The sequence below is a fragment of the Urocampus carinirostris genome, chromosome 13 (genome assembly GCF_059441175.1).
Source record: "Urocampus carinirostris isolate Australia breed hairy pipefish chromosome 13, RoL_Ucar_1.0, whole genome shotgun sequence".
Classification (NCBI taxonomy): domain Eukaryota; kingdom Metazoa; phylum Chordata; class Actinopteri; order Syngnathiformes; family Syngnathidae; genus Urocampus; species Urocampus carinirostris.
The window spans coordinates 21,710,216-21,738,122 of NC_142361.1; the positions used below are offsets into that span (position 1 = coordinate 21,710,216).

Here is a 27,907-nt window from a genome sequence, read left to right on the forward strand (position 1 = left end):
ACAAATTTAATTGAGCATGATTTATTGCGTTTTGAGCCTCGCTGACGTGACTTACTTAATTTAATTGATTTAATGATTGCGGGCGCATTTCTAATTGCTGTAGTTGGATGTGAGGAGCGTTGCCAAGTATTTAGCAGGTCCCAATGATGCGATCTTGTTCCATATGTTCTCAGTAGGGATGCTGAGCTTGCTGATGTTTGGGGGATGTCTAATGAGCAGGATAGAGACTCCCAAAATCCCTCCTGTGGCAGCAAATAATAGGCCGCGGTTTATCATCTGTTGGGAAAAAAGAATTTTAAATATTTGCTGTACATTGTTTACATTGTAAAAACTACTACATTCGTTTATTGCTGTGTTTTTCAACTGGTGACCAAGGGCTCACTAGTGTACTATAAGACGTTGTCTGGTGTGCCGCAGGAATTTTTCAGAAATCATCTGATACTGTCGTTCTCAGATGGTCTGACAGCTGCATCTGCATTTGGCCTTGCTCAACATGTGTAAAGAAAAAACTTCACTAGTCTTTTTTTTGGTGTGAAATGGCTGGTGTCAACTCGCAGGGCCATCTACTGTTAAGGAGTGTAATTGACTTTCAGTTTTTTTTTTTGCTTTCCCTGGCATTATTTGCCAAGGCAAAGGACTCCGACCCACTGAAAATGGGTCCGGGACCCACTTTTGGTTGACAACGCATGATCTAATGGGTAACAATATTCTATCAACTATTTTCAACTATGTCTTTCAATCTGTAATTCACGCATCAGCAGAGTGAGTATAGTACTGTAATCACTCACTACTTCATCAGTCACAGTCTCAGCGCATCTTTGTTTGAAAAATAATTGTTTAAAAATGTAAAATATATTAAACAAAATCGCAACGGCTGACAATCACTTTTACACCGGGAGGGTTTGCTATGACTGAAAATCAAACTTTTCGAGGTAGTGGAAAATTGTTTAAGCCATGCCTGGTAAGTACTGATAAAACTCAAGGCTTTCTCCTTTCTGAATTAATTGTTATATCAATAAGTTAAACAATGATATCAGGAAGTAAATAATTAAGCTTAGATGAATGAATAATCATGAAGTGGATTGATTACGAAAAATAAGTGAAAGAGTTTTACTGAAATGATAAAAAGGTTATGAAGAGATCATACAATCATGATCGTATATGCAGTTACACATATCAATGTTCCCAAAACCACAAACCCTCATTTTTATCTGACTTCTCCCGGCATAAAACATCTTTAGATGTTGTATTATCTCTTTTTATATTCATTCAGTCCTTTCATTAATCAAGATGAAACAACTTCTAAAAAGGATAAAGCTCAAAGACATTTGCTCTATCCATTAGCAAATAATCAATCTTCCAATGGGGAGTTCAACAAATGTTTAAAATGTTTCCTTTGCTAATGAGGTTCGGAAAAATAATAAAACCAATGGATGTATTTAACATCACACTAATTAAGATGGAAAACACAAGATGGGAAGGAAAACAGAAACGTTGGCAGGAGGTGAAGTTTGTCTCTCTTGTTTGCAAACGTCTCTGCTGTCCAAACACAACACAAATGCCACAGTTTTGTTCTTTGTTCCGTTGCAAGTGCTCACGTAGTTAAACACAAACCCCTTTCTGAGCTGACTTTTTTTTTTGTAAATGGGACCAGAAGGTGTTTACTTTCAGCGAGGAGTCTATTAATGAGCTGGTGCCGGAAAGTGGGAACTTACTTTGTCTTGCCAGTGCCAGCGATTCACAGCTTCGTGGTACCGTGTTCTTGTGAACGTCACCTGAGGCAAATCAAGAATACTCATTTTTCTGAAGTTACTGTTGGCTAATTGAGTAAGTCCTGGATTCCCAAAAAACCCCATCTATCGCTCGTCTTGGGATCAAGAGATCGCAGTTCGAATCCCGGCTCCTCCGAGTTACATGTCGAAGTGTCCTTGGGTAAGAAACTGAACCCCTAATGCCCCCAAAAACCAGGTTGGCGCCTTGCATGGCTGCAGGGCTGCTATTGGTGTGTGTGTGTGAATGGGTAGAATGTGAAGCACATTGTAAAGCGCTTTGGGAAGTCCTCATTGACTTGAAAAGCACTATATAAATGCAGATCATTTCATTTCATTTAATCTACGGGCTTTTAGATCAGGGGTAGGCACACTTTTTGACTCACTTGCCACCTTGGGTTGTTGTTTAGAGGAGCCAAGAAGAAAAAGTAAAGATTGATTGATTGATTGATTGATTGATTTCATTTTAAGTGTCTGGATCCAATACATAATATATAATTATCTTTGGAACACCAAGGATTAAAGCAAAATAATATAATACAGTTTGTCTATTTTAAAAAGGGCAGTGTGTTTTATTTGGCCGCAAAATTTCACTGTTTTGTTGCGTGCAACCGCAAAATTGGTGCTAAAAAAATACAAACTACAGAGACTCAATATTATCAAATTACATCATTTGTCTTTTCATTTTGAGCCAAGCCTTTCGCAAAGTTTGTGTTTGTTCAGGTAACTATAGCAGCAAGATGGCAGAAAAATATTTAAGCTCCCTCAAGGTGTGGCCTATGTTATTTAAAACAAATGCAAATGTCTCTGTCATGATTACCGATGTGAATCACCTGTGCCCGCTCATTTGGCGCCAACATTTGCGGGCTCTGATTGGCTCCCTGTCTCTATTTGAACTCAGTCCTGTCACTCCCCTGTTGTCAGTCCATCTGCGAACCTCTGTTGCTTCAAGGCAAGCCTCATTGACCCTGACTCCCTGCGTTTTGTAATAATAGTCTGTAATTTGCAATAATCTGTGGTCTGTGCAGCCCTTTGAGACTCCTCGTGATTAAGGGTTATACAAATAAACATGACTTCATTTGACTGATAAAAATGTAACAGAGAGACTTCTTTCATTCACAAAAATGCACAATATATTTGTGAGCTTGTTAAATTCTACCAAAGATGACTACACTTGCGTGTCATGAAATATTTAGAACTCATTCAAAACGTATTTGGAGCTTAGTACATTGCAGCTGCTAATTACCGTCATGATCGTTCTTTGACCTCACCAATCATGTCGATAAATGTTTATTGAAAGGGTAAGAAGTAAAGTTGAAACAGATTAAAAACAAAACTAATAACATAAATTTTGATGGTACTATCTGTCTGTGCCTGGAAGCCTTAATTAATGTCGTCTTGGTCACCAATCGTAGAACTAAGAATGGATGGTGTATTTCCAACAACATTCAATGAGTGCACATTCGTTTGTGATATTGTCATGTCTGGCGCAGTTGCCATGGCGCCCAGCTGGCCCCGCCCATGGACACCGGCTGAATCGCATTGACTGATTGCTTCTTGACAGTATTTAAACACGTTCCTTTGAAGGGTGCGTTGCTGGATCGTTTGGCATACCTGTTAAAGTCTGGTGAGACTTCTGTGAGATTTCTGCAAGTTCTGTTTAATTCTGAGAAATGCCTAGTCTGTAAATCTGCCTGCGTTCGATCCTGTTTTGTTTTTGGTCTGATCCGTTTTGGAAAACTTTTCTTTTTTTGGATTTCTAATCCACTCCGCAAGCATCGATCCCCGGATAGAGTGTGCCCACCCTCCTCATTGTCCCCCAATAAATTGTGAGTACGTCTACGTGAATTGGTCCTTATTTCCTGTTCCCCGCTCCGTTACATGACAGATATTGCATTCGTGTGTTGTACTACGTTGTGCTTTGAGTGCGTAGAAAACTATTTTTGTTTTCTTCTCACACTGAAAACAAGCACCAAATTATGCTACATTCACAGCTAATGTTTTCTTCTTTATTGTCAAAATGTGACGTAATTTATATCAATAATTTAAGCTCATTATTTTTTACATAAACCGCAAAGTCCAGTGTGACGAAAGTATGTTTTTTTCATTTGTTTTTTTAGAGTATCCCGCATGTTCCGTCTTTTTACAAAGGATTTCTTTTTTTTCATTGACTTAAGCAAAGAATTCTGACTTATGTGGAATTTCTGGTTACATCACCAACGTAGCAGAGAATTCGCTGGTAATCAAAGACTCCCTGCGTTTTGTACTTGCCATCGTGTAAAGTGGGATGATTGTCTTTGGCATGAGAATGTGGAGGATGTCGTCAACGTGCTTCCGGAAAATGAACCATTTGGAGTTGACGTGCGCCCGCATCTGCACAGCAAAAAGCAAGTCATTTTGTAAATACTAGGTATTGGTGAGTACCGATACCAGGTATTGCAATCTGTGTTGGTATCACTCTTTTTTCAAGGTATTCATTGAACAACAAGAACCTAAAATGTTTCATATCTTCTTTTTTGCAGGGGAAAGGAAATGTGATGTACTCAAAACATACTTATCAAAAATATAAGGAGACACATATCCCACTTAACAAATGTACATTCCCCCTAAGGGACAGTATGCTTTATGTAGCGCCTTCTAGAATGCAAACCCTTATTCTTCAAAAATATGTTAATTTTAGTAACAACCAAAAGTACATGAAATATTATATCAGCATTTCCAAAATACTCATAGGTTGAGAAATTAGTATTACTTAACATAAAATGAGCCTTGCCTGAAGGGAACTGACATAATTGTCCGCCATCTTGTTGCTACGGGTACTCAAAAACCTCAAAAAGGCCGGGGGGAAAAATGACAAGGTAATGGTGCGTTTTGGTCACTTTGAAGATCCGTGAATTATATTTTTTCTAGTCCTCTTTAGTACTAATTTTTGGTGACACCAAACCATACCAAAAAAATCTAGATGTTAAATAATTCACACTCTCCCTTTAGGGCTAAAAAGGGCTGTAAGTAGAATAACAAATCAACTTTACAGAGAACCATTCATTCGACTATTCATTTTTATTTGTATTTGCATTTGTTTTTTCCTTTTTTTAGTCATGTGCAACAAACATCGCATTACAGAATTGAATAAATCACATGAAAAGAAAAAAAGGATTTTGGGAGTCTCTATCCTGCTCATTAGACATCCCCCAAACATCAGCAAGCTCAACATCCCCACTGAGAACATATGGAACAAGATCGCAACATTGAGACCTGCTAAATGTAATTAAGACATCCAAGGCAACGTATTGATAAAATAATGTTCTCACTGTACGTAATTATGTTGATTGGATGGACATTTTCAAGTACAGAACATTACGCTAATTTCTGGCTTTCTATCAAGTTTAGCAACTTCAAACACCGTCATCCGATCCTGGTGGTCTCAGATATCTGAGACCACGTCCAAAGAAGCATGATCTAGTCAAGCCTCCCTGCTCCATATAAAAAGAGTAGCTGATCGGCCGCATGGTGTGGACCTGCACTGCGGGATTAAGTTCAGCATATGGGCCAAACGTTGCGACCATTCAAAGCATGAAACTAAAACTCCAAGACAACAAGGAAGGTGACGGCTATAGATTCAACTCCACGTTCTTGGAAATAAGCGTTTCTTTCTGTACAAGGGAATCGCCCCAAATCAACTAGCATTATAGCGGAAACTTTCTTTTTGTGCTGGTAACACCCAGACTTTTAGCTGTCGGAAAACTCCTAAAATCTTTGGATCCCCCACCCCTCTTTTTTTCCTTTCTATAATTTATTCTCTGTGTTAATAAATTGTGTGTCCATGTCAATCGGCCTGGTATGTTAAAGAAAAACACTGTAACTATGACCTTTGACGGGAGCAGAATACAAATAAAATCCAGATACTGTAAATAAAAAATATGTAAAAGAAGAGTAGAAGTTTTGATTTTGTATTGTAATTTGGTTGGGTTGCAAGTTTTACATTCTTTGCTTTTACGAACTGGAAAAAGTAATAAATGAAAATGTAGCCTTTTCCTTTTTGGACTATGTTTCTTTTATTAGATAGATAGATTGTCTGTCTGTCTGTCTGTCTGACAAATAGATTTGGGGGGAGGGCAGTTTGTATTTTGGTAACTTATTAATCGTCATTCTTAATGGTGTCATATATGGTTAAAATCAACATCCATTTCTTTTGATAGGTATGTGTGGCAAATAAATTCGATTTTCTGTTCATAGAGGTATCACTTTCTGTCGATTTATGCCGGCCCACTACAGCGATGTCCTACTTTACAAGACAAAAATTGCTATCTACCTTAGAATTTCACATAATTTAGTCTATAAGATTGCATTGCATAAATTACCATAGAGAATCATTCGATTCATTACGGTTCATCAGATCCACTTTAGCAACATCTGCTGTTTAGACACATCACAAATGATTATTTGATACAATGCATATAAAATGAGGCCGCTTTGTTGTGCATTTTATAGTACCTATATTTTAAAAATCACCGTGGTTGAGCTCAAGGAGATTTGTTGGTTGAAAGCTTGTAAAACTTGCTAGTGCAATATACAAAGCCCAGGGCAATGTAACTTGTATAAGGGAAGCCCATTAAAGAGGGACGGAATAAACTGTTGCTATTTTTCATGGCTCAATGAATTCAGTTTTCATTTTTCAAAATAAGGGTGGCTATTAGTTATGGCTATTGAACCACAACGTGCTGTGCTGTTGATTGCTGTATTATTAAAATGTGTCTGTAGGGATATGCCTCATAGTCCGGGACGTGCCATCAGAGGAGGCAGATGAGGCTTTACATTAAGAAGTATTTACATACACGAGTTGCTTCAGGAAATGTAAAATTAAAACTATATAAAAGTGACATAATTACTCAGTGTTAAAGTTATTTAGTCATTCAACCTTAATTTTTTTTTAATTACATTTTTCAAAATTGTTAAATTTCCACATTAGAATTAGAATGTGAGGTATGTTTGTGCTGGGGGTCCAAAGATTTAGAGATGGGGTCTCCAACCTGGTGCCTGCAGTCTACTTAACCCTACTTCCAATAATTACTCTGGTAAAAACATATCAAACCTGTTGCGCTTATTAGTAACAAGATGCAGCTCGCAGCATGAAAAAGCTTGGAGACCCTTGATGTAGAGTGAGGCACGCAATTTCCTTGCCTCATGACAGAGGACAATCGAGAGACCAAGGATTCTGATTTGGCGCACACTTCAGTCCCAAACAATGGAATTAGTGATAGTATTAGCAAGCAAACAGTAAGGGTGGGCAGAGTGATCCAAATATCAATATTATCGATACCTCGATTACTTGGATTGGATCGATATTATTGTCATAGAATCGATACTGTCTTCCCATTTTACCAGCACAAAGATAATGTTATTAGTAGAAGCTAAGAAGTTTCAAATTGGTGCAGTTGTGTTTAAGCTGTATTTGTATCTGATGACTTGATTTTCTAAAATACTGTTCTTAGGAAGGTATTTTGGTGTGTTGTTGACATTTTTATGCAGAATTTGTATTTCCGTTACAATGCTGCTTTTTTTGTTTGACTCTCTTGACTTTTGTTCTTAATCAGTTGTTTTGTAGTACTTTATTTTTCATACTGTTAATTTTTTTTTACATTGTATTGTTTACACCAGGGGGGCAGCACGGCGGCACAGTGGTAAGCGCATGTGCGGCACTAATCTGAGGTCATGAGATCGAACCTTCCTTTGTGGAGTTTGCATGTTCTCCCCGTGCTTGCGTGGGTTTCCTCCGGGCAATCCGGTTGTGAATGAGGGAGTGATTTGTCTATCTCTGTGTGTCCTGTGACTGGCTGGCAACCAGTTCAGTGTGTGCCCTGCCACTGCCTGAAGATAGCCAGGATGGGCTCCAGCACCCCCGCGACCCTACTGAGTCCAAGCAGTGCAGATAATGGATGGATGGATGGCTGGATGTTTCAAAGGGTTGGAGATCCCTTATTCCCTTTTGACTTCCGACCCTTGATTTTATTTTTTGAAACAGCTGTAAGTAAAGTATTTTTTCATACTGTTAACGTTTTCATTTTAATCAATTAATAAAAAGTCTAACTTTATGTCTGTGTTTAACTTAATTATAATAAACTAACTCAGGAGGGATGGTGGCATACCATTAATCAACAATCAAATTTCCAAGCAGAATGTATCAGTCTTGTATCTACATAAGCAGATACTACTCCGTGTTTAATTGGTATTAGATAAATACCAAAATCCCAGTATTGCCTACACGTAGCAAACAGCAGGTCAAGGTATCCAGTATTTTGTTTCTCGTTTAATTGACTTTTTTTTCATAATAGAGGTTCACCTCTATTGATGCTTTTATGCAAAATGAACAATGCATATATTTTCTTTAAAGGTTTTGGTAGGAAAGCTATAATTTTTGTTTCTATGCTACAGTTTTTATCATGCTTTGCCAGCCCGCCAATCAAATCACGAATACGATTTAGGTTAATTTATATGTAAATCTGACTGTGCCTCACCAGACGCAAACCTCACCGCACATCACTGCTCACAATATGAACGATGGTGAATATATATCTCAATATTGCCCCCTGTCACTGCTCACCATTTGACAATTTCATATCGTTTCAGTTGCATTTTAAAGTAAACATGTCTCACCTCGATATAGTTGTACATGGCCAGGTCTGCTATGGCGTGGTCATCGGGAACACGTACTCTACTATACTCGGGCAGTACAGCACCTGAAAAGGCAGGGGAAACTTTTAATCGGGAAGTATCACCCGCCGATGTCTGTATCAAGCATACTTACTGAAATCTTCATTGAACTGCTCCATGATTTCATCAAAGACAATGCAATCCTCAAAGCCCTTCAAAAAAGAATCAAATAGTGCATTACGAATATCTATTTGTTCGATCCTGGTGCAGTTACTTACGGCGTTCATCCCCTGCCCGTAAAAAGGCACCACGGCATGCGCTGCATCGCCCATGAGAACGCATTTGTCTCCGATATGATATGGGGAGCACTTGATGGAAACCATGGCCTGGGCAGGTAATCGGAAATAATCTCTTTTGAGAGCGTTGCTGGGAAATACAGATGGGGGGGAAAAAATTGCATGGAACTCGTTTTCTTTATTTGTTTCAACATCTTGCAAATCATTCAAAAAGAGTTAGCAGGGATAGTGTGTGGAGCAAAGGGCCAGGAAGTGTAATCAAAGTACGCATGATATTGTTTGCTCCTCACATACAAAATAACCTAATATGGCTTAAGAGTGCACTGATCCATTAGCCTTTTTTGTGTTTTTTTTGTTTTGTTTTTGGGCACTAAAATTCTAGGATGTTTTTTTTTAAAGAATAATTTAATGCTTCAGTTTGAAAGCAAAAAATACCAACATCTAATGTGTTTTTTAAAAAGGAGAACGATTAGAGGGGTTCTTCAAAATCATATTGGCCACACAAAATAATGAACTTCAGGAACTTTTACTTTAGTGTGTATTCACATTTGTTACCAGGGGTTTAGCTACTAATGGCTATATTTTGAGTTTTTTGAGGAGAAAAATACATTTACACTGCTATATACTGTAAGCTGTACACAAAGTTGTTATCATAGTTTCTATGAAATGGTCACGGTTGCCATGGCGCCCAATTGGCACCAGCTGCAGCTCGTTGACAGATACCCGTTTTTTTAAGCTCAGTACTCTCACTCAACCTTTGTCAGTCCGTCAGCGAATTATTTTTTTTTTTACTTTTACACTGTAAAAACGAATAATTTTTAAAACAATATTGCATAGTTTGTGACAAAATGAACAATTGGGTAATTTGTAATAAACCAAGGGCCACCAACATGGTCCTTGTGGGCCCCAGGCAGCCCCCAATAAACACCTGGTTCTAAAAATAGCTTACCTGTGATGGGTTGTTGTGATTTTCCAGGAAATTTGAAAAGGTATAAAGAAAGTTTGTTACAATGGTGTCTTCTGTTTTCTAACTGCCATAGGAAATACTCAATTTGATCAGAATCTTTACATTAATGATCAATTCTTGACAATAAATAGAAATGCATCTTTTTAGAATTAGTCCATTATGATATAAGTATTTGTCTTGTGTCCTGTTTGAGGTTGTTTTAATAGTCGACTGAACCACTCTTATTCATTTAGTTTTAATATAGAAACAACTGTCAGAATATTGAAATATGTCACTGCATATACAGTACTGTACTGTCATAACAGTATGAGGGTTTCAGTACTTACTGTTTGATCTTTTTATCATCACATTACTATTTTCATCATTTTATTATTTTAGTTGTAATGTATGCACCTTATGAGTATTCATTTATTGAAACAAAGTAGATCCACGGCCATGAGGATTAATGTGATTCTGCAAAATCATATTGGCTGTACAACTTAAGGAACTTTTACTTTCGTGTGTACTTACTTTTGTTACCGGGAGTTTAGCTACTAATTGCTATATTTTTTAGAGCCTGCCCCCACTCTGGTAAATAAAGACAAGCCAGTATTTAGTCAATTACCATGTGACATGCACACACAACTCATTCTCTACTCATAGGTCCAGAATTGATTGTAATTTGTTTTTTGCGGGAAACATGCGGAGGAGAAGATCGGCTCTCCTCCTTCACAACATAGTAATGAAAGTTGAGAGTTTGTTTTTTTTAAATCATATCAAACTGTTAGGCCTTTACACCAATCAGTAATAGAGAAGTGGCTTCTCGGTTCAAAAGAGTTGGTGACCCCTGTACTAAAAAAATGAAAAAAAACGTGTGGCAACAGCGTTTAAAAATAGGTTTGTTTTACACAACACAATCCAAAAAGTGAGATCAAACAACTTGGGTTATTTTTGACTCCCTGATTGGAGTCTGCGCTATCAGAAAGCCTGGGGCATTTGGTTCGGTAGAGCTCATGCTGTGCGAAAGCTGCCTGTCAGCCATGACACAAACGCTTCACCTTCAATTAAATGTACAGGCGACAGACATGCAAGAGTCAGACTTGGACTCCAGACTTCACAGACCGCATTTGTCTGGATGAAGCCGACCCGACGTGGTCGAACAGGAAAACAAAAGCAGAGGAGGATAAGATGTGAATGTTAAGGAGGAAAGAGGTGAGAAAGTGGCTTACACTCCTATCAGCGGTATGGCATCGGAAAAGTATTTTTGAAAGAAGTTAATGACTTCATCTCCTGTGGTGATCTTCTCAAACTCTTCAAAGGGCATGAAAAGAGTGCAAGTAAACGTCTTGTCCTATAAAGAATGGAAAAGATTCACATGGATTTCAGAGTGCTTTATTCAGGAAGAAGCTGTGTGTGTGCCACACACTCAAAGAATACTAAACTCTCTCATCAACAGTAAGGCTGCAGTTATATTGACAGCAAAAAAAATAACATACTGACAGAGTAGTAAACAGAACTACAGGCTTGGCAACAAAAAAAATGCTCACTGTCATATTTTAGGGATATTTGTGGATATACCGTATTTTCCGCACTGTAAGGCACACGTAAAAGCCTTTATTTTTTTCAAAAGCTGACCATGCGCCTTATAATACAGTGTGCCTTATATATGGATCAATATTAAGTCGCAACTAAGGCAAGCAGCCGCCGACTAGATTTTCCCCCGATGGCGAAGTAGTCCGCGATGTATGCTGGGATTCATATACCGGCGTTTCATTTCCTAACCAATGTGTCAATCATCATTTGAATCAGTCACCATTGGCTAAAGTTATTCGGAGGTAAAGGGGGCGGATCCTTTTTATCATTTACAGGCTCGCATAGGCTAAAAGGGCAAAACAAAGCCTGCAATTGGCCGAAAAAGATGAATGTGAATCACACGTTGGGTTGCACTACGGCATGGAGAGAACATTTTTTACTATTCTGTATTTGTAAATATTTTACTCTCCTGGATTTACTACACTCACGGTTGTAAAAAGACCATGGTTACGTATCATTATTGAACGTGATGGCTGCAAGAGAACTTAGGTGAGCTACGCGGCTTTATATTTTCCCGGTATCTTGTTTTAGAACGATCTTGATGTTTTTGTGATGGGTCTATTTTTAAACTAAATTCAATTCAAAGTGTTTATTGTCATATGCACAGTAAAGAACCCCGTTTCCCTGCACAATAAAATTCTTACTTTGCTGTCCACATAGTTGCCAGCAAAAAATAAAATGGAAACTAAGAAATGTTAGGCATTTCTTGAATCCCAAGACTTTAACCTTCCGAATGATATTTGGAACGATGCATTTGAGTGATTGGTGACATCGTACAGACACTGTTTCCGTACATGTCTGAGACACGTATTTGCTTCTTTGCAATCTTTCGGAATGTTAAGGGGGTAATGAGTTTGACTGAACTATCTGACTGTTTTGTCAACGTTCCCATTGTAGCGCCTTATAATCCGGTGCGCCTTATGTATGGAAAACATACAACCAAAAACTATTTTTTTGGGGTGCGCCCTATAACCCGGTGCGCCTTATAGTGCGGAAAATACGATACGGTACGTAAAGTATCCCAACAAGCACCCAATGCTTTAATTTTGGTGTGGTATTCTTTAGACTTTATTTAGTCTAAAATTGGAAGTCTCAATTTGGGTTTATTTATAGATTGACAAATGTGGTCCAAATCTAAGTAGTTGATAATTGGGTTGTATGCAGCTTCTCCAAAAATTCATCCAAATACTGTCATGATTACTGATGTGACGCACCTGTGCCCGCTCATTTGGCACCAACCGCCGCGGATTCTGATTGGCTTCCTGTCACTATTTGAACCAAGTCCTGTCAATCCCCTGTTGTCGGTCCGTCTGCGAGCCTCTGTGTATACAAGGCTAGCTTTTTTCGACCCTGACTCCCTCCTGTCCGTTTTTTTGCTCCTGTTTGTCTCCCACTATGACTTGTTTTGATCCCGACCACGTCTGCTCTTCCGTCCCGACTTACGACCCGTATTTGATCCCGACCACGTCTGCTCTCCCGTCCCGGCTTACGACCCGTTTCTGAACCCGACCACCTTTTTGCTCTCCTGTCCTGGCTATCGACCTGTTTTTCCGTCCTTGACACCGCCATCGCTTGCTACGGAAGATCCACTTCCCGTGATCGGATCACAATCCGAGTACGAGAGCGACTTTCTTCCCACGCCTAGCGAACTTTGGATCGTGAGCGCAGCCCTTCCTCTTTCCTTTAATAAAACTTGTGAGAAACGTAACGCAATTGGGTCCTGTTTCCGTTCTGGTCCTAACAAGGTTTGGGAGTACAGCAGCTTTATTTTTATGTGCCGTGTGTTACAATGCGGGTAAATGTTAAGTAAGTGTGTTGAATTTTAATACACTGAAAGTTCAATATTGTCTTAAGCATCATTTTTCATAAAATACACTTGACATATTTCCTATCTGTTTCCATGGTGAGTCGACATGTCTCTTTTAAATTGATGCTCCATACAAGGTAAGCTTCGGATCAGCTATTCGTGATCACAAGTTTAGAGGAATACAACTCAAAGTCATTTTAGCTTAAGGTGAAGTTTTGGTATCGGGTAGTCATAACCCTGTTTTGTAGTCACTGCACCTACTTAACCGGAATGTCAGCTCCAGGAAAACGGCAATACTGGCAGTACCAATTAGCAGCGCATGACATTTAAAATTCATTACTGTCCTTTCGGAAACTGGACGATGATGATGATAGACTGCAAGGAATTGCTGAAGTGCTGATGATGAATCCTCTGCAATGATCAGGGTTTGTTCCCAATCTATTAACCTTCATTTCACCTAGTAGGTGGAAAATAATTGCTGACACACCAGTGTAATGCAGAACTGTTATCATCAGAAGCTTGCTATACAAAAAATAATGGCATGAGGGAAATGAATTGAAAAATCCCTATTATTGTTTGTAAAAAGAAAGCTAATTTTAAAACATTAACATGGCATGTACTTAAGGTGAAATTTTTAAATAAGAATCTTGCTCAATAGTAGTGCCTGTCACGGTTGCCCATGGCGCCCAATTGGCCCCGCCCGTGTGGCAACAGCTGCAGCTCGTTGACAGATTGGCTTCCCTCCTATTTAAACTCAGTGCTCTCACTTTGTCCGTCCGTCAACGAACCTCTGCACCCGCAAGACGTGTGTTTTGACTCGGTCCGTCCGGTATCGATCCCATCTATTTCGTCCTATTTTGATATCGGTCTCCTGTGTCTGGTAACGTTCCTGACTATCTCGTTCTGTCTGATCTCTGTCTCCAGTCTCCTATATATGTTTTCAATCCTGTCAATCCCGTTCTGTCCGGTATCGACACCATCTATCCGGTATTGGCTCGTGTAACTGGTATCAATCTCGTTGGTCGCTGGCTTCCTGTTGTTCCACGCCATACTTCTGTCTTTCTTCTTCTGCCCAGCGATCGCCGAATCACTGGCGTTTGTGTTAATGTGCATGATTGCCCCGTTCCCATAAAATAAAGATTGTGTGAGAAACGGTACGCATCTGGGTCCTCCTCCCGTTCCCGTTTATGACAGTACTATGTTTTCGTTTTATTCTACAGTTTTTTAACATATATTTTAATGACAAAAGAAGAAAATTGCCCTTAGATTTTTAGCTTTTTAAATCATTTTTCTTAATTGACTATATTTCAGTATTTTTTAAAATAAGGATATTCCTTACATTTAAAAAAAAAAATCATATTTAGTTAATTTTTGAAACACAAAAGGTGTGACGTGTTTGCAATACAAAAAAAATAAATTAGAATATTGACCAAATAGCAGTACTCATTTTTCATTTTACTCTACAGTTTGTTTACTTATTTTTATGATCAAATAAGAAAATAAAACTTTAATTTGTATATTTTTGTAAAGATTTTTTTTTATTTTGGTTTTTGTAAAATAGTTTTAAAAAATTGGTAAAAATGACGAAATGATCTGATTTAGTTACTTTAATAACTAAACTTAATAATGTGTGACGTGTTTGCAATGCAAGAAAATCAAATAAGAATCTTAAAGAAATAAGTCAATTTTCTCTCCTATCGAATGCTACTTTTCATTTTATCATTCCCCTTTTATACATATTGTACAAAGTGAATGTGAATAAAACAGGCCTACTCCAAATTTTGGGAACTATAATTTCTTTGTGAAATTAAGAAAATGTTCTTTAAAATTGCAGATTTTTTTGTAAGTATTTTTCTAAGTTTACAACATTTCTGACTTTTTTTGTATCTATTGCAAAATAATAATAAAAAACATTCCTTAAAAAGAACAAAATTATCAGATCTGATGGATGTCCCATGGTATTTTTCCATTTCTTGATTTTAACCAAGAGGGAAAATACAAAAACACCATAAATAAATAATCTGATAGATGTTATCTGCTTCAGTCATAAGGGAAACATAAGGTATTGTTTTCATTATTTGACCGGAAAATGAAATTTATAAATTTAAGATGTTGTTCCAGGCTCAAAGAAAAATACTTTTGGGATTAAGAAAGACAGGAGAGAAAAAAGGGGTGTCCTTGAAAAAAAAAAATACTACATTGGAATATATAAAACGTAGGTTAGGCCACAAAGTGCAAAAACATTTTCCGGTGCAGCCTTTACCAATATTAAGTCCATAATGGTAAATAAGGATAATTAAACCAGTAAAAGCATCCTTGAAGGTCAAACATCACTCAAAAGTGTGCTAAATGATAATACTGAATATGCCAAGTTCAGGCAAATAACGCCAAGTAAAACCATTTTAAATAACACATCCTGATAAGAAAAACAGAATTCCCACTAACCAAGTTGGGAAGCGCAATCATCATGAACGTATTCCGGGGCCAAATGTGGAGATAATTGGGCTGCATGGCAAACTGAAAAAGGATGGGAAAATAAATGTGACTGCACAGTGTGATTTTTGATTTGGGGGCATGACTGACCTCCCCATCGACAGGTGGCATGGTGAGTTCCATGTAGCCGTGCGGGATGTAAGTCTGGCTGTAATTAAATCGACTTTGCCGAAGGAATTGTTTCCGGATGGCTGAGAAGGCTCCGTCGCAACCCACAATCAGGTCGGCTTCTATCTGCTTTTTTGATCCATCCGACCTAAAAGAAACCAAGGTGACTTCTACACATTTCCTTTCATATTCTATAAAGTATATTCCAGAGAGAGTGAGCCTATTCCGTAAGCATCAATGCAAACCCATTTGGAAATCCACCATGCTTTACGGATAAACTTGTGTATGTGTTTCAACCTGTGACTAAATGTGATAAGTAAATCATCTAAAGTTTGTTCGGATTTTTTTTTATTCTGCTTGCTTACAATAAAGAAAATAATTCATTTTTTTACTATTTAACATCTTCAAAGTATATCTCTAAATAAGCCGGAGTTGTTGTGTAAGGATCCAACACGCCGGCACCCAGTAGAGGTTGGCAGGGGACAGAATTACTCATTAAGCACTCCTACCGCTTATAAGGATTGCACGGACGGATCTTTAGCGTTGGATCACTAATGTTTTCTATGCGTCCATGTCGTTCATCTAAAACTCTCGAAGCCTACTTAGTGGCTAGTAAAACTTCTGTATTTATCCAGCCTTGAAATGTTTCGACTGTGTTTTTGTTATTTGTAATTAAATCTCCTCCCTCTGCAGAGCACCTTTTGTTATTTCCTTTGCCTCCATTTAAACTGTCAACATGGCGCATGTGTCTGCCTTTGGATCCTCTTCAAACCAGACAACATGTTTGTTATTTTTTCTATCTGTTGTTTGAACTTTTGACTATTATACACTGTTTACATCAATGTTACTATGAGACAATCATGTTGCTTTTCTTTGATTTCCACAACCTGTTGGGCTGATCTGCATTTGTAACCTGGGAGATTTCATGAATAGAAAATGCAGGACCTTTTGCCTGCTCTCCTTGCACGCTCAAATTCATTGACGTCTTCTCTCCTTTTTCCGAGTCACAACTAAATTATAAACTCATTACGTTGGTACTACTCATTACTTTGGTAGACATTAAACCTGGTCTTAGCAATTCTCACAACTATGCCTTTTTTATTCTTTTACAATTTGTTCTAAATATAATTGCTTATAAATGATTCTTTTCTTAAAATTATATGAACATTAGAGGTAGGACTGGATACGTTCTTGCACTTTTTTCTACTTCACTTGAATATGCAAGCTATGCTTGCACTTCATTTAAAAATTATTTTATTGTTGCCTTTTTTCATATGTTTAGGTAAATGAATCAAAAGAACACTTACGCCAAAACCGTCACAGGTTCCATTACTTTGCACATTTGAGAATTGGGTCAGTTTAAACAAAATGTCGAGGCGACATACGGTAAACACTTCATACCAGACAACTTACACGATTTTAAGGTTTTTAAATGATTTTATGCTAAATATTTCAATATGATAGTATTCTAAAATAAATACAATTTTCCGTTTGCATACGATTTTTTGGCCTACCTTATGTGAAAATTATACTTTCACAGTGGGACAAATGAAGGAGTTTTCAACACCATTAGTGCTGTCCTCCTGTAATTATTTTTACTCCTATCTAACAAAGTCCGCAAAGAGAAAAATAATACGTTTTTTTTCTGGCTTGACCTGTTAGAACTTACGTTACACAGGTTTTACAGGTATTCAAAGTGAGAATACAAACTGCTCTCAAAAGCACAATTAAACCAGGTTTACCAAAGAATCGTTATCTAATTAGCAGGTTAAGACCGCTTTAAATAGGATGAATAAAAACTATTTTAAATCATTTTTACATGAGAAACAAATCTTGGTAGTTAATGGCACACTTAATATGTTGGCAAGTTCATTCTGATATACCTTAAAATGACAAAAAAGTGTTACAGTAGAATCAATTGAATCGTAATGTAATGGTGGAAAGATTTACAAACCAAATACAGAGAGACGAAGACAGACAGACAGAGAGAGAGAGAGAGAGAGAGAGAGAGAGAGAGAGAGAGAGAGAGAGAGAGAGAGAGAGAGAGAGAGAGAGAGAGAGAGAGAGAGAGAGAGAGAGAGAGAGAGAGAGAGAGAGAGAGAGAGAGAGAGAGAGAGAGAGAGAGAGAATTAGGTGGATTAGTTCATAGATAGACTGACAGACGGACGGACAGACAGTCACAGATAGAGAGAGAGAGGTAGATGCTTTGGCAAAAGAAAGAGAGAGAGTTTGAGTGATGAAAGGATAAAGAGGTAGGAATGGCTGGATTAGTGGACAGACAGACAGACAGATAGATAGATAGATAGATAGATAGATAGATAGATAGATAGATAGATAGATAGATAGATAGATAGATAGATAGATAGATAGATAGATAGATAGATAGATAGATAGATAGATAGATAGATAGATAGATAGATAGATAGATAGATAGATAGATAGATAGATAGATAGATAGATAGATAGATAGATATTGTATGTACACACTACTTGCCATACTCAATTGAATCTTATTTCCTATACTTCCACGATTGATTGTCCTACCCTATTTTCCCAAAACAGAGGAAAAGAGACTCCTGTATGTATATTGTTATATATGCTAGAGACAACAAATTAGCCATCACTGTTGATTATAAAAAGTGAGCAAAATTGTGTTTTGTGCCTCAAGTTCGTTTGATGCTCGATTTATTACACTCCCAAGCTTCAATGTCAAACATCATCTGTATGTGACTCAATCCACATTAATGCCCGTCAAACAATACATCAACCGATGAACACAAACACACACAATGTAAAAGGATGAAGCAAGAATGTTAAACATTTTCAATCAATTAAACGTGTGTTCCCCGGTCGGTTGTGCTTAATGCAACTCCCCTGAGGTCTTTCACTGTTAATATGGTTGGAAATTGTATGTTGCATTTACCTCCGAAACAACCAATTTGATAGGCTACAAAGAGTCACTTGCTTCAAACCCCGCTAAATAATTACCGCACTCGAAAAAGTAAACACATTAAAGGCCAGGCTTTACATACGCTCAATAGAATCAGAGTTAGCACAAAGACTTAAACGAGCAGCACGCTTTCCGACATGAGCCTTCATCTTTTATGCATGAAAGCTTTTGTGCAGCTGTTCACATTTTTAGATGCACATCTGTTCAGTGATTTACCTGATAAAGGTCATAGCACCAGTTTCGGCACTCCAGTCGTGCAGTTTGTGCTCAAAGTTCAACTTGGTGTTTGCATATGTCTCAGCCTCTGTTGGAGTAAAGTTGTTTTTGTTTTTAAGCAGTCATGTATTTTGAAGGGCCACAAATATATCTGCAATCTAGATGTGCAATTTTTAATCTTGCGTGTGCCCTTATCAAGAAATAACATATAGATCTTGAGCAAATTGCGAAAATATTTGTTTTTGAGACTCTCTCCATAGGGCGTGTAGGCTAAAAATGGCAGTAAAACATAGCTTACATTTTAAGTTGCAGGAAGTACTATTCTCATTCCAATTTACCACTGGGAAACATTTTTTTTGCATGCGCCATAATGAATGTACTTTTTTGATACGTAATACGTGCACCAATATATATTTCATAGCATACGTCTTAGTCCGACCCATAAGGGACGATGACGCTTTAAATGACAATGCTGTACAAACTAATGCCGGCTGTAGTTAATCACGAGGGAAGAAGAAATGCAATGACAAAGTGAGCACTGTCGGCGTCATTTTAAACAGACTTATTGAGAATCGTGGCAACAATTTTAAACACTTTACCCTAAATGTATACATTTTTTAATCCTTAAACAAATAACACTGAAATACAAGCCTTTTCAAGGATTTCAAGCATCTGCACGGACCCTGCTTATGTCAAAACACACTGAAAAGCCAAAACATGTCGTAATCCTCACGATAGTGCAATTTAATGGTTGTACAATATTTTTACACCAAATACAGGTAAAGATGTTTTTTTATTACCACATGTTTTTTAAATTAATTTTGGTAAACAATTAGGCCGGATCAAATAGAGGGATGTACACATCCAACTATCTGTCCATCCATCCATTATCTGCACCGCTTATCCTCATTTGGGTCACAGGGGTGCTCGAGCAGGGGAGCCCATCAGCTGTCTTCGGGCAGTGGGCAGGGGACACCCTGAAGTGGATGCCAGACAGTCGCAGGTCACACAGAGACAGACAACTCACTCTCTCATTCACACCTAAGGACCATTTGGACCGGCAAATTAATGCATGTTTTTGGAATGTGGGAGGAAACCGGAATGCTCGGGGGGAACCTGCAAACTCCACACGAGGAGGATGCGGTAGCTGGACTTGAACCCTGAACCTCGAGCTGCACGCTAACCACCCATCCGCCGTGCCGCCTACACATCCAATTAATAATGTACAAATGAGTTGACTAGAGTAATTTTAACATGTGCAAAATGGATAATCAAAGTTGATGACTCAATATCCTCTGATTTACCAGTGGAAGTTAGGTTGACTTCACAGTTATGATGGTAAGAAAGGCATCCACTTAACATAAAATAAATCATGTTACGTCAGCATATGACCATTGAACAAACTTTACAATCAATAATTGCTTTGAATTAATATTGAAAAATCACGTTGGTTTAACAAATGATCATGTAATGTGTAGCACACAAAGATATCATTTTGAGTAAACACAACTTTAGTATGTGGAACAATGTCCACATTATTTTCCTGTAAATTCAACAGCCTTTTTTTTCAGTGCAGTGTTTTTTCAGCTTCTTTTCTACAAAGGCACATTTTTTATCGAAGAAAAATCTCAAGGCCCACAGCTCATTCAACGTGTAGGCTGAATTGTGGGCTTTTTTATTTTTTTCATACATGCTTTAAATGATTAAGACAGGCCCAAGTTGACGATAAATTTACAATTTGAATTGTTCTCTTCATTTGAGGCAACTCTGGCTTTGGCTAAGTCATTTTGGTAATCAAAAATCTAACGATATAATGATCATACGGTATAATCATTCATAACGTTTAATCGATTATTGGGTAATATTTGATCAGTATTATGTAGTCTAACCCAAATGATTTGGTAACGGGCATGTTATTTAGCAAGCGATTTACTAGCAGTTTTCGTATTTCTCGATAATTGCAGGCTTCCTTTCCATGGTTATCATGTCTGTGCCTCTCCCTTTAGCATCACATAGCAAATACAAAAAATTGCAATATTACTGAGTCAAAAGTCTTTATCAAGCACTCGATATTCTGAATTGAATGAAGAGATGGAAAGGCAGAGTGGGGCAGGTAGATGAGCCAATAGCATATCAGCATTTTCATGTTGTGACACAAACTAAAAGCCGACCAGCATTTTAAAGGGACTCTGTATAATATTTGACCACCAGATGTCAATGTATCACTACACTACACTGTAATGCAACTGAAAACGAGTGCTAAAACCGAACTACGGAGACTCAAAGTGACCAAACCGCAGCATTTTTCTTCTTAATTGTGTTGCACAAATTTCTTGACTGATGAGTAATTCAAGCAAATAAACATGTTTGTATGATAGTTCATGTATTTTTGCGTATTATTCAATTTGAAATTGTTTTTTTTTTTATTAAAGACAAAATGGCAATGTTGCAATGTTTTATTTAACAATGTTTTAAAACTGCATATATATATATATATATATATATATATATATATATATATATATATATATATATATATATATATATATATATATATATATATATATATATATATATATATATATATATATATATATATATATATGGGGTCATGAGATCGAACCTTCCTGTGTGGAGTTTGCATGTTCTCCCCGTGCTTGCGTGGGTTTCCTCCGGGCACTCCGTTTTTTCCTCCCACATTCCAAAAACATGCATGTCAGGTTAATTGGCTGGTCCAAATTGTCCCTAGGTATGAATGAGCGAGTGAGTTGTCTGTCTCTGTGTGCCCTGCGACTGGCTCACAACCAGTTCAGGGTGTCCCCTACCCACCCGCGAAGATGGCTGGGATAGGCTCCATCACCCCCGCGACCCTACTGAGGATAAGCGGTGCAGATAATGGATGAATGGATGGATAAATTCGCCATTGCTGAACTGTTTTGTTGAAAGTGTTTAATTACACAAGATATGTGTCTTTAAAAGGGACACTGTGCAAAATGTGACAACTACATGTCAAGTCAAGTCATGCTTATTTGTATAGCCCTTTATCACAAGGAGTCTCAAAGGGCTGAACAGACCACAGATTATTGCAAACTACAGACTATTATTACACCAGCCCCTGATCCTTTCCTTTTTATTGCATCTCATGTAAATTTATTGTGTAGTGCAACCGAAAACAAGTCCTAAAAAGAGCAAGTAAGCTTACAAACTACAGAGACTCAAAGCCTTTCGCAACTATTTTATTTTTTGGGAGAACCCTTAGCATCAAGATGGCCGACAATTATGCTTCCTCTAGTTGAGCCTTATGTTATGTAAAATAATACAAATTGCTTGGCTTATGAGTATTTAAAATATTCCCCTATATATGGTAGGTCACGTATATCTGCTAAAGAAAACACAATGTCCCTTCAAGCATTTAAAGAAAACGACATACACCAGCATACTTCCAAAGGCCCTTTGTGTAAAATAATCGTGAGTGATTTGTCTTGATAAAATCCAATTAATTAAAAGAGAGCCTTGCGCTGTCACACATTTTCTCAAAGCGGAGACCAAGGCACTAATTGGGGCTGCTAGTGTTAATGAAATTAAATTAGTTTTTAACTGATTTAAAAAGAAATAACGCTTGAAAGTTAAATTCACGAAGAAAAAAATTATAACATAAGTGCGTATGGGGATATTGCTGGTATTACTTGTATTATCCTGGAGAAATGTATTGTATATCTCAACATTCATAAATTATCATAATAAGTATACGCAGTTATGTCAAAACAAACCTTACATGAAGAATCTGACTTAGGGACATTTTTTCTAATTTATGAAAAACACTAAGTGGAAAACTGATGAGCATGTCTGCCTCAAAATATGTTGAGGTTGTGAGCTCAATTCCAAGCGCGAGCTGCATGAACTTTGCACTTTCAAAAGATTTTCTCCTGTTACCAAAATGTTCGACGTAATTGATTAATGTGTACGGTTGTTTGCCTACACTGCAATTGGCTGAAACTATTTCACTGTAACCCGCCTCCAGCTCAATTTGTGTGTTATGAACGTATTGTATAACTGAATGTTTAGCCTCCATATTCAATGTATGGAAACAGTGTCACAAATTCATACTGCTTTAAATATAAAGAGCTGCCCTAATGTAGTTTTTATTTTGACAGCAGTATTTTCTCATTTCAGTTTCAATGTATTTCTGCAGAACAATGGAAAGCCAGATAATGGTCTTACCTGTTAACAACTCCTTGTTCAGATTGGCTCGGTCTACTGACAAAATATACTGAAACGAAAACAATCTCTCATTATTTTGCATTTCTGAAGCCTCTGCAAATTTGTCAGAACATAGAAAAACAGTTGCCTCCAGGCTTCAATAAGTTAATAATGATTTCAATATCCGCGCGGCTTGCCACAAACAAACTTTGTTTTGGACAAGTGCATATGACAATTGTAATATTGTTACATTTTTTACTGTGAATGAAAGCAAAGAGTTATACATTCAAAAATGTTATTTTGGCATCAATAGCTCAAATGAAAAGCAAAAAAAATCCATCAATTATTCCATTTTTAAATTGGAGTAGAACGTAACAATAAACATTGATAACCACATTTCCCTGACAGTAATTTAAAATGACATGAATACTACTCAAAAATTTGATTAATATGATCTGTTTAAATAATGTTGAGAAAAAATAAATTATCCTTGTATTTTAACCTGACTGCCAAACCATTCTAGATAACACATATTGGATTCAAATTGTTCTTTTTGGGTAGAAAAGAAAAGCAGACGATATTATTGGCAGAACATGAAAAAAGAACCTGTACGACTCACCTGGCCCTTTTTTCCATAAGGTATTGGTGACTGCACACCATTAAGTGAATGGATCATTCTTGCATGCATAGGGATTCCCTGGGAGATGATCTAAAAGATGAAGCGATGCATTAAAAGTAGAAGCACAGATCATTCAAAATAGGAACTTGCATTCTGTTGCGTTTTATTTGCCACATCTATATTATTATTAAGCTATCAATTTGATACACGATATTGAAGCAGTACTCACGGATGGGCATACGTATTACTGAGTGTTTTCTCTTTTTTTTGCAGTTCAACAAAATATTTTTTGTAGATTCCTTATAAATATTGGATCATTGTGATTAAATATAGATATTTTCCCTAAAAATATCAAAGTTATTAAGCATCGTAACACTTAAGAATTTCCGTTTTTTTTTTTTTACTGATTTTATCTTATTTTCTGGAAACATGAGTATATTTGTACTTAAAACAACTAAGCCCCATCACATCTAGACATGCTAAGCCAAATAAAATCTTAATTCATGTGTTTCTTCCGTGTGAAAGAAATGTGTTGCAAAATATCTTTAAAAGCTTTACTAATTGTCAATATCCAAAGAAATTGAAGATGACTTCGGCTAATTCAGCCCCAGATGTTAGATTTTTTTCCCATTTACACCAGCCGATCAAACTGCCTTATTTTCATTTTACTCTGTTTACATTAGATAATAAAACTGTCACGGTAGCCCATGGCGCCCAATTGGCCCCGCCCGTTTGGCGGCAGCTGCGGCTCATTGAGTGATTGGCTTCCCTCCTATTAAAGGTCAGTGCCTTCACTCACCCTTTGTCAGTCCGTCAACGAACCTCTGCACCCACAAGACGTGGCTTTTGACTGTGTCCGGTTTCCTGCTTGTGTTTCCTGTCCGGTATCCTTCCCGACTATTTTGTCCTGTTTAAATCGATCCCCAGTTTTGTTCCCGGCTATTTTTTTCTGTTTAATTTTGATCTCCATTGTCTGGTATTGTTTTCATCTATCTCGTCCTGCTTGTTATCGGACTCCAGTCTCCAGTGCCTGATATCAATCCTGTCTGTCCCGTCCTGTCCGGTATCGACCCCATAATAATAATAATAATAATTTCCTTTGTATTGTCATTCTTTGTAACAATGTACACAGAACGAAATGTCGATACACCTGACCCGTTGGCGAGCCGATGCAGCCGCAGCCAACAGAGGGCGCCGCCATTTTACCAATTAGGTATGACTCGGCCGAGGCGCGAACCAGCAACCTCCCAGTCTCAAAGCGGGCACACTACCATCTGTCCGATATCTGCTCGTGCAATTGGTATCGATCTCGTCGGCCTCTGGCTTCCTGTCATTCCACGCCAGACTGCTGCCTTACGTCTTCCGCCCAACGATCGCCAAATCACTGGCGTTTGGGTTAACGTGCATGACTGCCCCATTACCCGTAAAATAAAGCTTGTGTGAGAAACCTCACGCATCTGGGTCCTCCTCCTGTTCCGGTTCTTGACAAAAACTTTCCATGATCAGTCATAACCAACTTCAGCTTACCTTTGTTCAATTTCACTTTTCATTTTGAGTTAGCCAATCCGACTGCCTTATCTTGATTTAACTTGATTTTACTAACAAATGAAATGGCCCCACTATTGCAAGTCACTGAAAATGATAATAAAGTATAGTGAGATGAATTTATGATTTTGCAAATGAACTGTCAATATGACTGACAATCACTTTTACACAAGGAGGGCGGGCTTTGCCAAAAATGAAAATTCAAAGGTAGTGAAAGAACGTGTTTAAAACTGGTCTGAGGAGTACTGATAAAATTCAAGACCTTCTTACTTCAAACTAAAAACCCTACTTGAATCAATGTAGAATGTAGAATAACAACTGAATGTTTGGATTTTCAGTATCAAAAAGTCATGTGGTAACACAAGAAGTAAACAATTGCACTCAAATGTATGTATAAAACGTGGTTTGCAATAATTAGGACTAAACAAGTGAAGGAGTTATAATAGACTGAAATACAAAAAAAGGTTATAAATGAAGAGCTCATACAATCATTACTGTACTGTACATGCAGTGACACATTTTAATACAGTATTTCAAAATAATATAACAGTTTTAGTTTTTTTTTAAATAGAATGTTATCTCAAAAGCTTATTTTTTGTGGTTTCAATATTAATAACTTAAATTGCAAATTTGTAAAATTGTTTTGCCATAAAAAGACCTCCACATAGAAACTGTTGTCTGGTACTGTGGTAATAGATCTGGAGAAAATACAATATTTGATTAAGTTTGTTGTTATTTGCTAACACAATTTTAAACCATTGGATCACTCCAGTGATCCGATATGACAGCCAATATTCCCCCCAAAAAAGAAATATGAAACATCTGAACCATAATAAACATGTCTATGAGTGTCTGACTTCAGGATAAAATCTTTTGACAGCCAAACTTGTTGGTAGAGTGATGGTCTGGGGCTGCTTTGATTGTACAATAACTGGACAATTCATTATATAATTGACTACAAGTTTTGAACTTTGTTTCTTCAACATGGCAATTATACAAAACCAAAAATAAGTTTACGCCTCAATGTGTAACATTCGCCCACTAGATGGACTGTGTTTTCTGGTCGAGCGAAGATCAGTGATACACGGCAGAGCGTGGCAGCAGGATGCCGGAAGAACATGGCGCAGATATAAATAGGGATTCCATAGTGAAAAAGAGGTACATACATCTCAACCTAAGATTCTATTTAAATAAAATACAACATTTGTATAGTAGTTTATGTATTTTCCCCCAGTATTAAAATCAATATATATTTTTTTACTGGATGAAGGTTTTTTGTACCACTAGGAGAACTCAATATTACATACACATTGTCCCTTTAATAAAGAATGTGTTTGAGTGGTCAACGATTACAAATATATAATAATCTTTTTTTCTTACTTTCTGTTGGCCCCCCAATGCTGTGCTACCAATATCGATGCAGCCACTGGGAGTTAAATATGCCGACGTACAACAAAATACTGCACCATTGATTTTGCATGGCAGCACGGCAGCGTGGTGGTTACTGCATGAGCGGCACAGTTCTGAGGTCATGGGATAGAACCTTCCTTTGTGGAGTTTGCATGTTCTCCCTGTGCTTGCATGGGTTTCCTCCGGGCACTACGGTTTCCTCCCTCATTTCAAAAACATGCATGTCAGGTTAATTGGCTGGTTCAAAATTGTCCCTAGGTGTGAATGAGCAAGTGAATGTTTATTTGTCTCTGTGTGCCCCGCGACTGGCTGGCAACCAGTTCAGGGTGTCCCCTGCCCACTGCTGGGATTGGCTCAAGCACCCCCGCGACCCTACTGAGGATAAGCAGTGCAGATAATGGATGGATGATTTTGCATGTTGATTGATCATTCACATTCGTAGAACATGGTCTACATGGGCAGTAACCCCCGATTATTCTTAGAAATTCTAATCAAATGACACCTCAATTTAATGTCCTTTCCTGTCAGTTCTACAGCGATGAATAAAATCAACAAACCTTCTCCTCCATTCCAACATGATTGAGCGACTGGCGGCCCCTGTGAGATAAGGCCAGGTTGATACTTCTCCCTTTGACTATTTTTGCTTTCCGGATATCTGGTGTAGAGGAGACACAATTGATTTTTTGGATGATGCTTCATCACATTAGAAAAAAATATTGATCTAAGGAGATTAATATATGTAACATACCATCTCTGGTTTCAAACACATGCACATCAAAACCTCTTTTGGCGAAGAAGCAGGCGTTCAGTGCACCAACCTAAAGCAAAAGATGGGCATATTTGTGACTGATCGACATGTAAAGATGTAAAGAATCTTTTTTATATGTTTTGTAAATTATTTAGCTCTTACAATACATGAGTGTGTCAGGAACATCAATACTATTCATAGGTAATTTTGAACCGGCCCTGTTTCATTTATTCATTTGATTGAAAAGAAATGAAACCTCGAGAATACCATGAGAATTACGTTTCAAAGGTTGCCTTTTTTGTCAATGTAAAACTCAAGAAAAACAAACAGAAGTTTCATTTTGTCTTACCAATCCACCTCCCACCACTGCTACAACTTTTTTTTTCTTAGAGCCGCTGGTTAAATTCTCCATTTCAAAGTCTTTTGTCCACTAGTTGTCCTCTCCAGAGTAACAGAACGTAAACTGAGCTCAGATTATAAAAGGGGAAGAGCAAAGTAAATGACATAAACGTAACTGTTTGCAAAGTAAACAAACACGTTATGTATGCTTGCCTCT

At 37.6% G+C, this 27,907-nt stretch overlaps 1 protein-coding gene across 1 annotated transcript; it reads right to left on the minus strand.

Annotated features, from left to right (window-relative positions):
• Positions 1–5: 5 nt before the first annotated feature.
• kmo (kynurenine 3-monooxygenase) lies at positions 6–27,847 on the minus strand. Its single transcript, XM_088351307.1, has 15 exons — positions 27,701–27,847; positions 27,352–27,421; positions 27,161–27,258; positions 23,649–23,738; positions 23,051–23,099; positions 18,830–18,917; positions 15,646–15,811; positions 15,508–15,579; positions 10,892–11,013; positions 8,699–8,846; positions 8,575–8,632; positions 8,424–8,506; positions 4,041–4,142; positions 1,716–1,775; positions 6–276 (listed from the first exon to the last, which is right to left on the minus strand). The coding sequence occupies exons 1-15, from the start codon at positions 27,761–27,763 to the stop codon at positions 91–93; spliced, it is 1,455 nt and encodes a 484-aa protein (XP_088207433.1). The 5' UTR covers positions 27,764–27,847; the 3' UTR covers positions 6–90.
• Positions 27,848–27,907: the final 60 nt, after the last annotated feature.

Coding starts and splice junctions, on each gene's coding strand:
- kmo (XM_088351307.1), bottom strand. CDS start 27,763: ATGGAGAATTTAACCAGCGGCTCTAAGAAAAAAAAAGTTGTAGCAGTG. Junction 8,507..8,574: donor GCAGTTCAATGAAGATTTCA/GTAAGTATGCTT, acceptor CTGCCTTTTCAG/GTGCTGTACTGCCCGAGTAT. Junction 4,143..8,423: donor CCATGTACAACTATATCGAG/GTGAGACATGTT, acceptor TTTGCTGTGCAG/ATGCGGGCGCACGTCAACTC.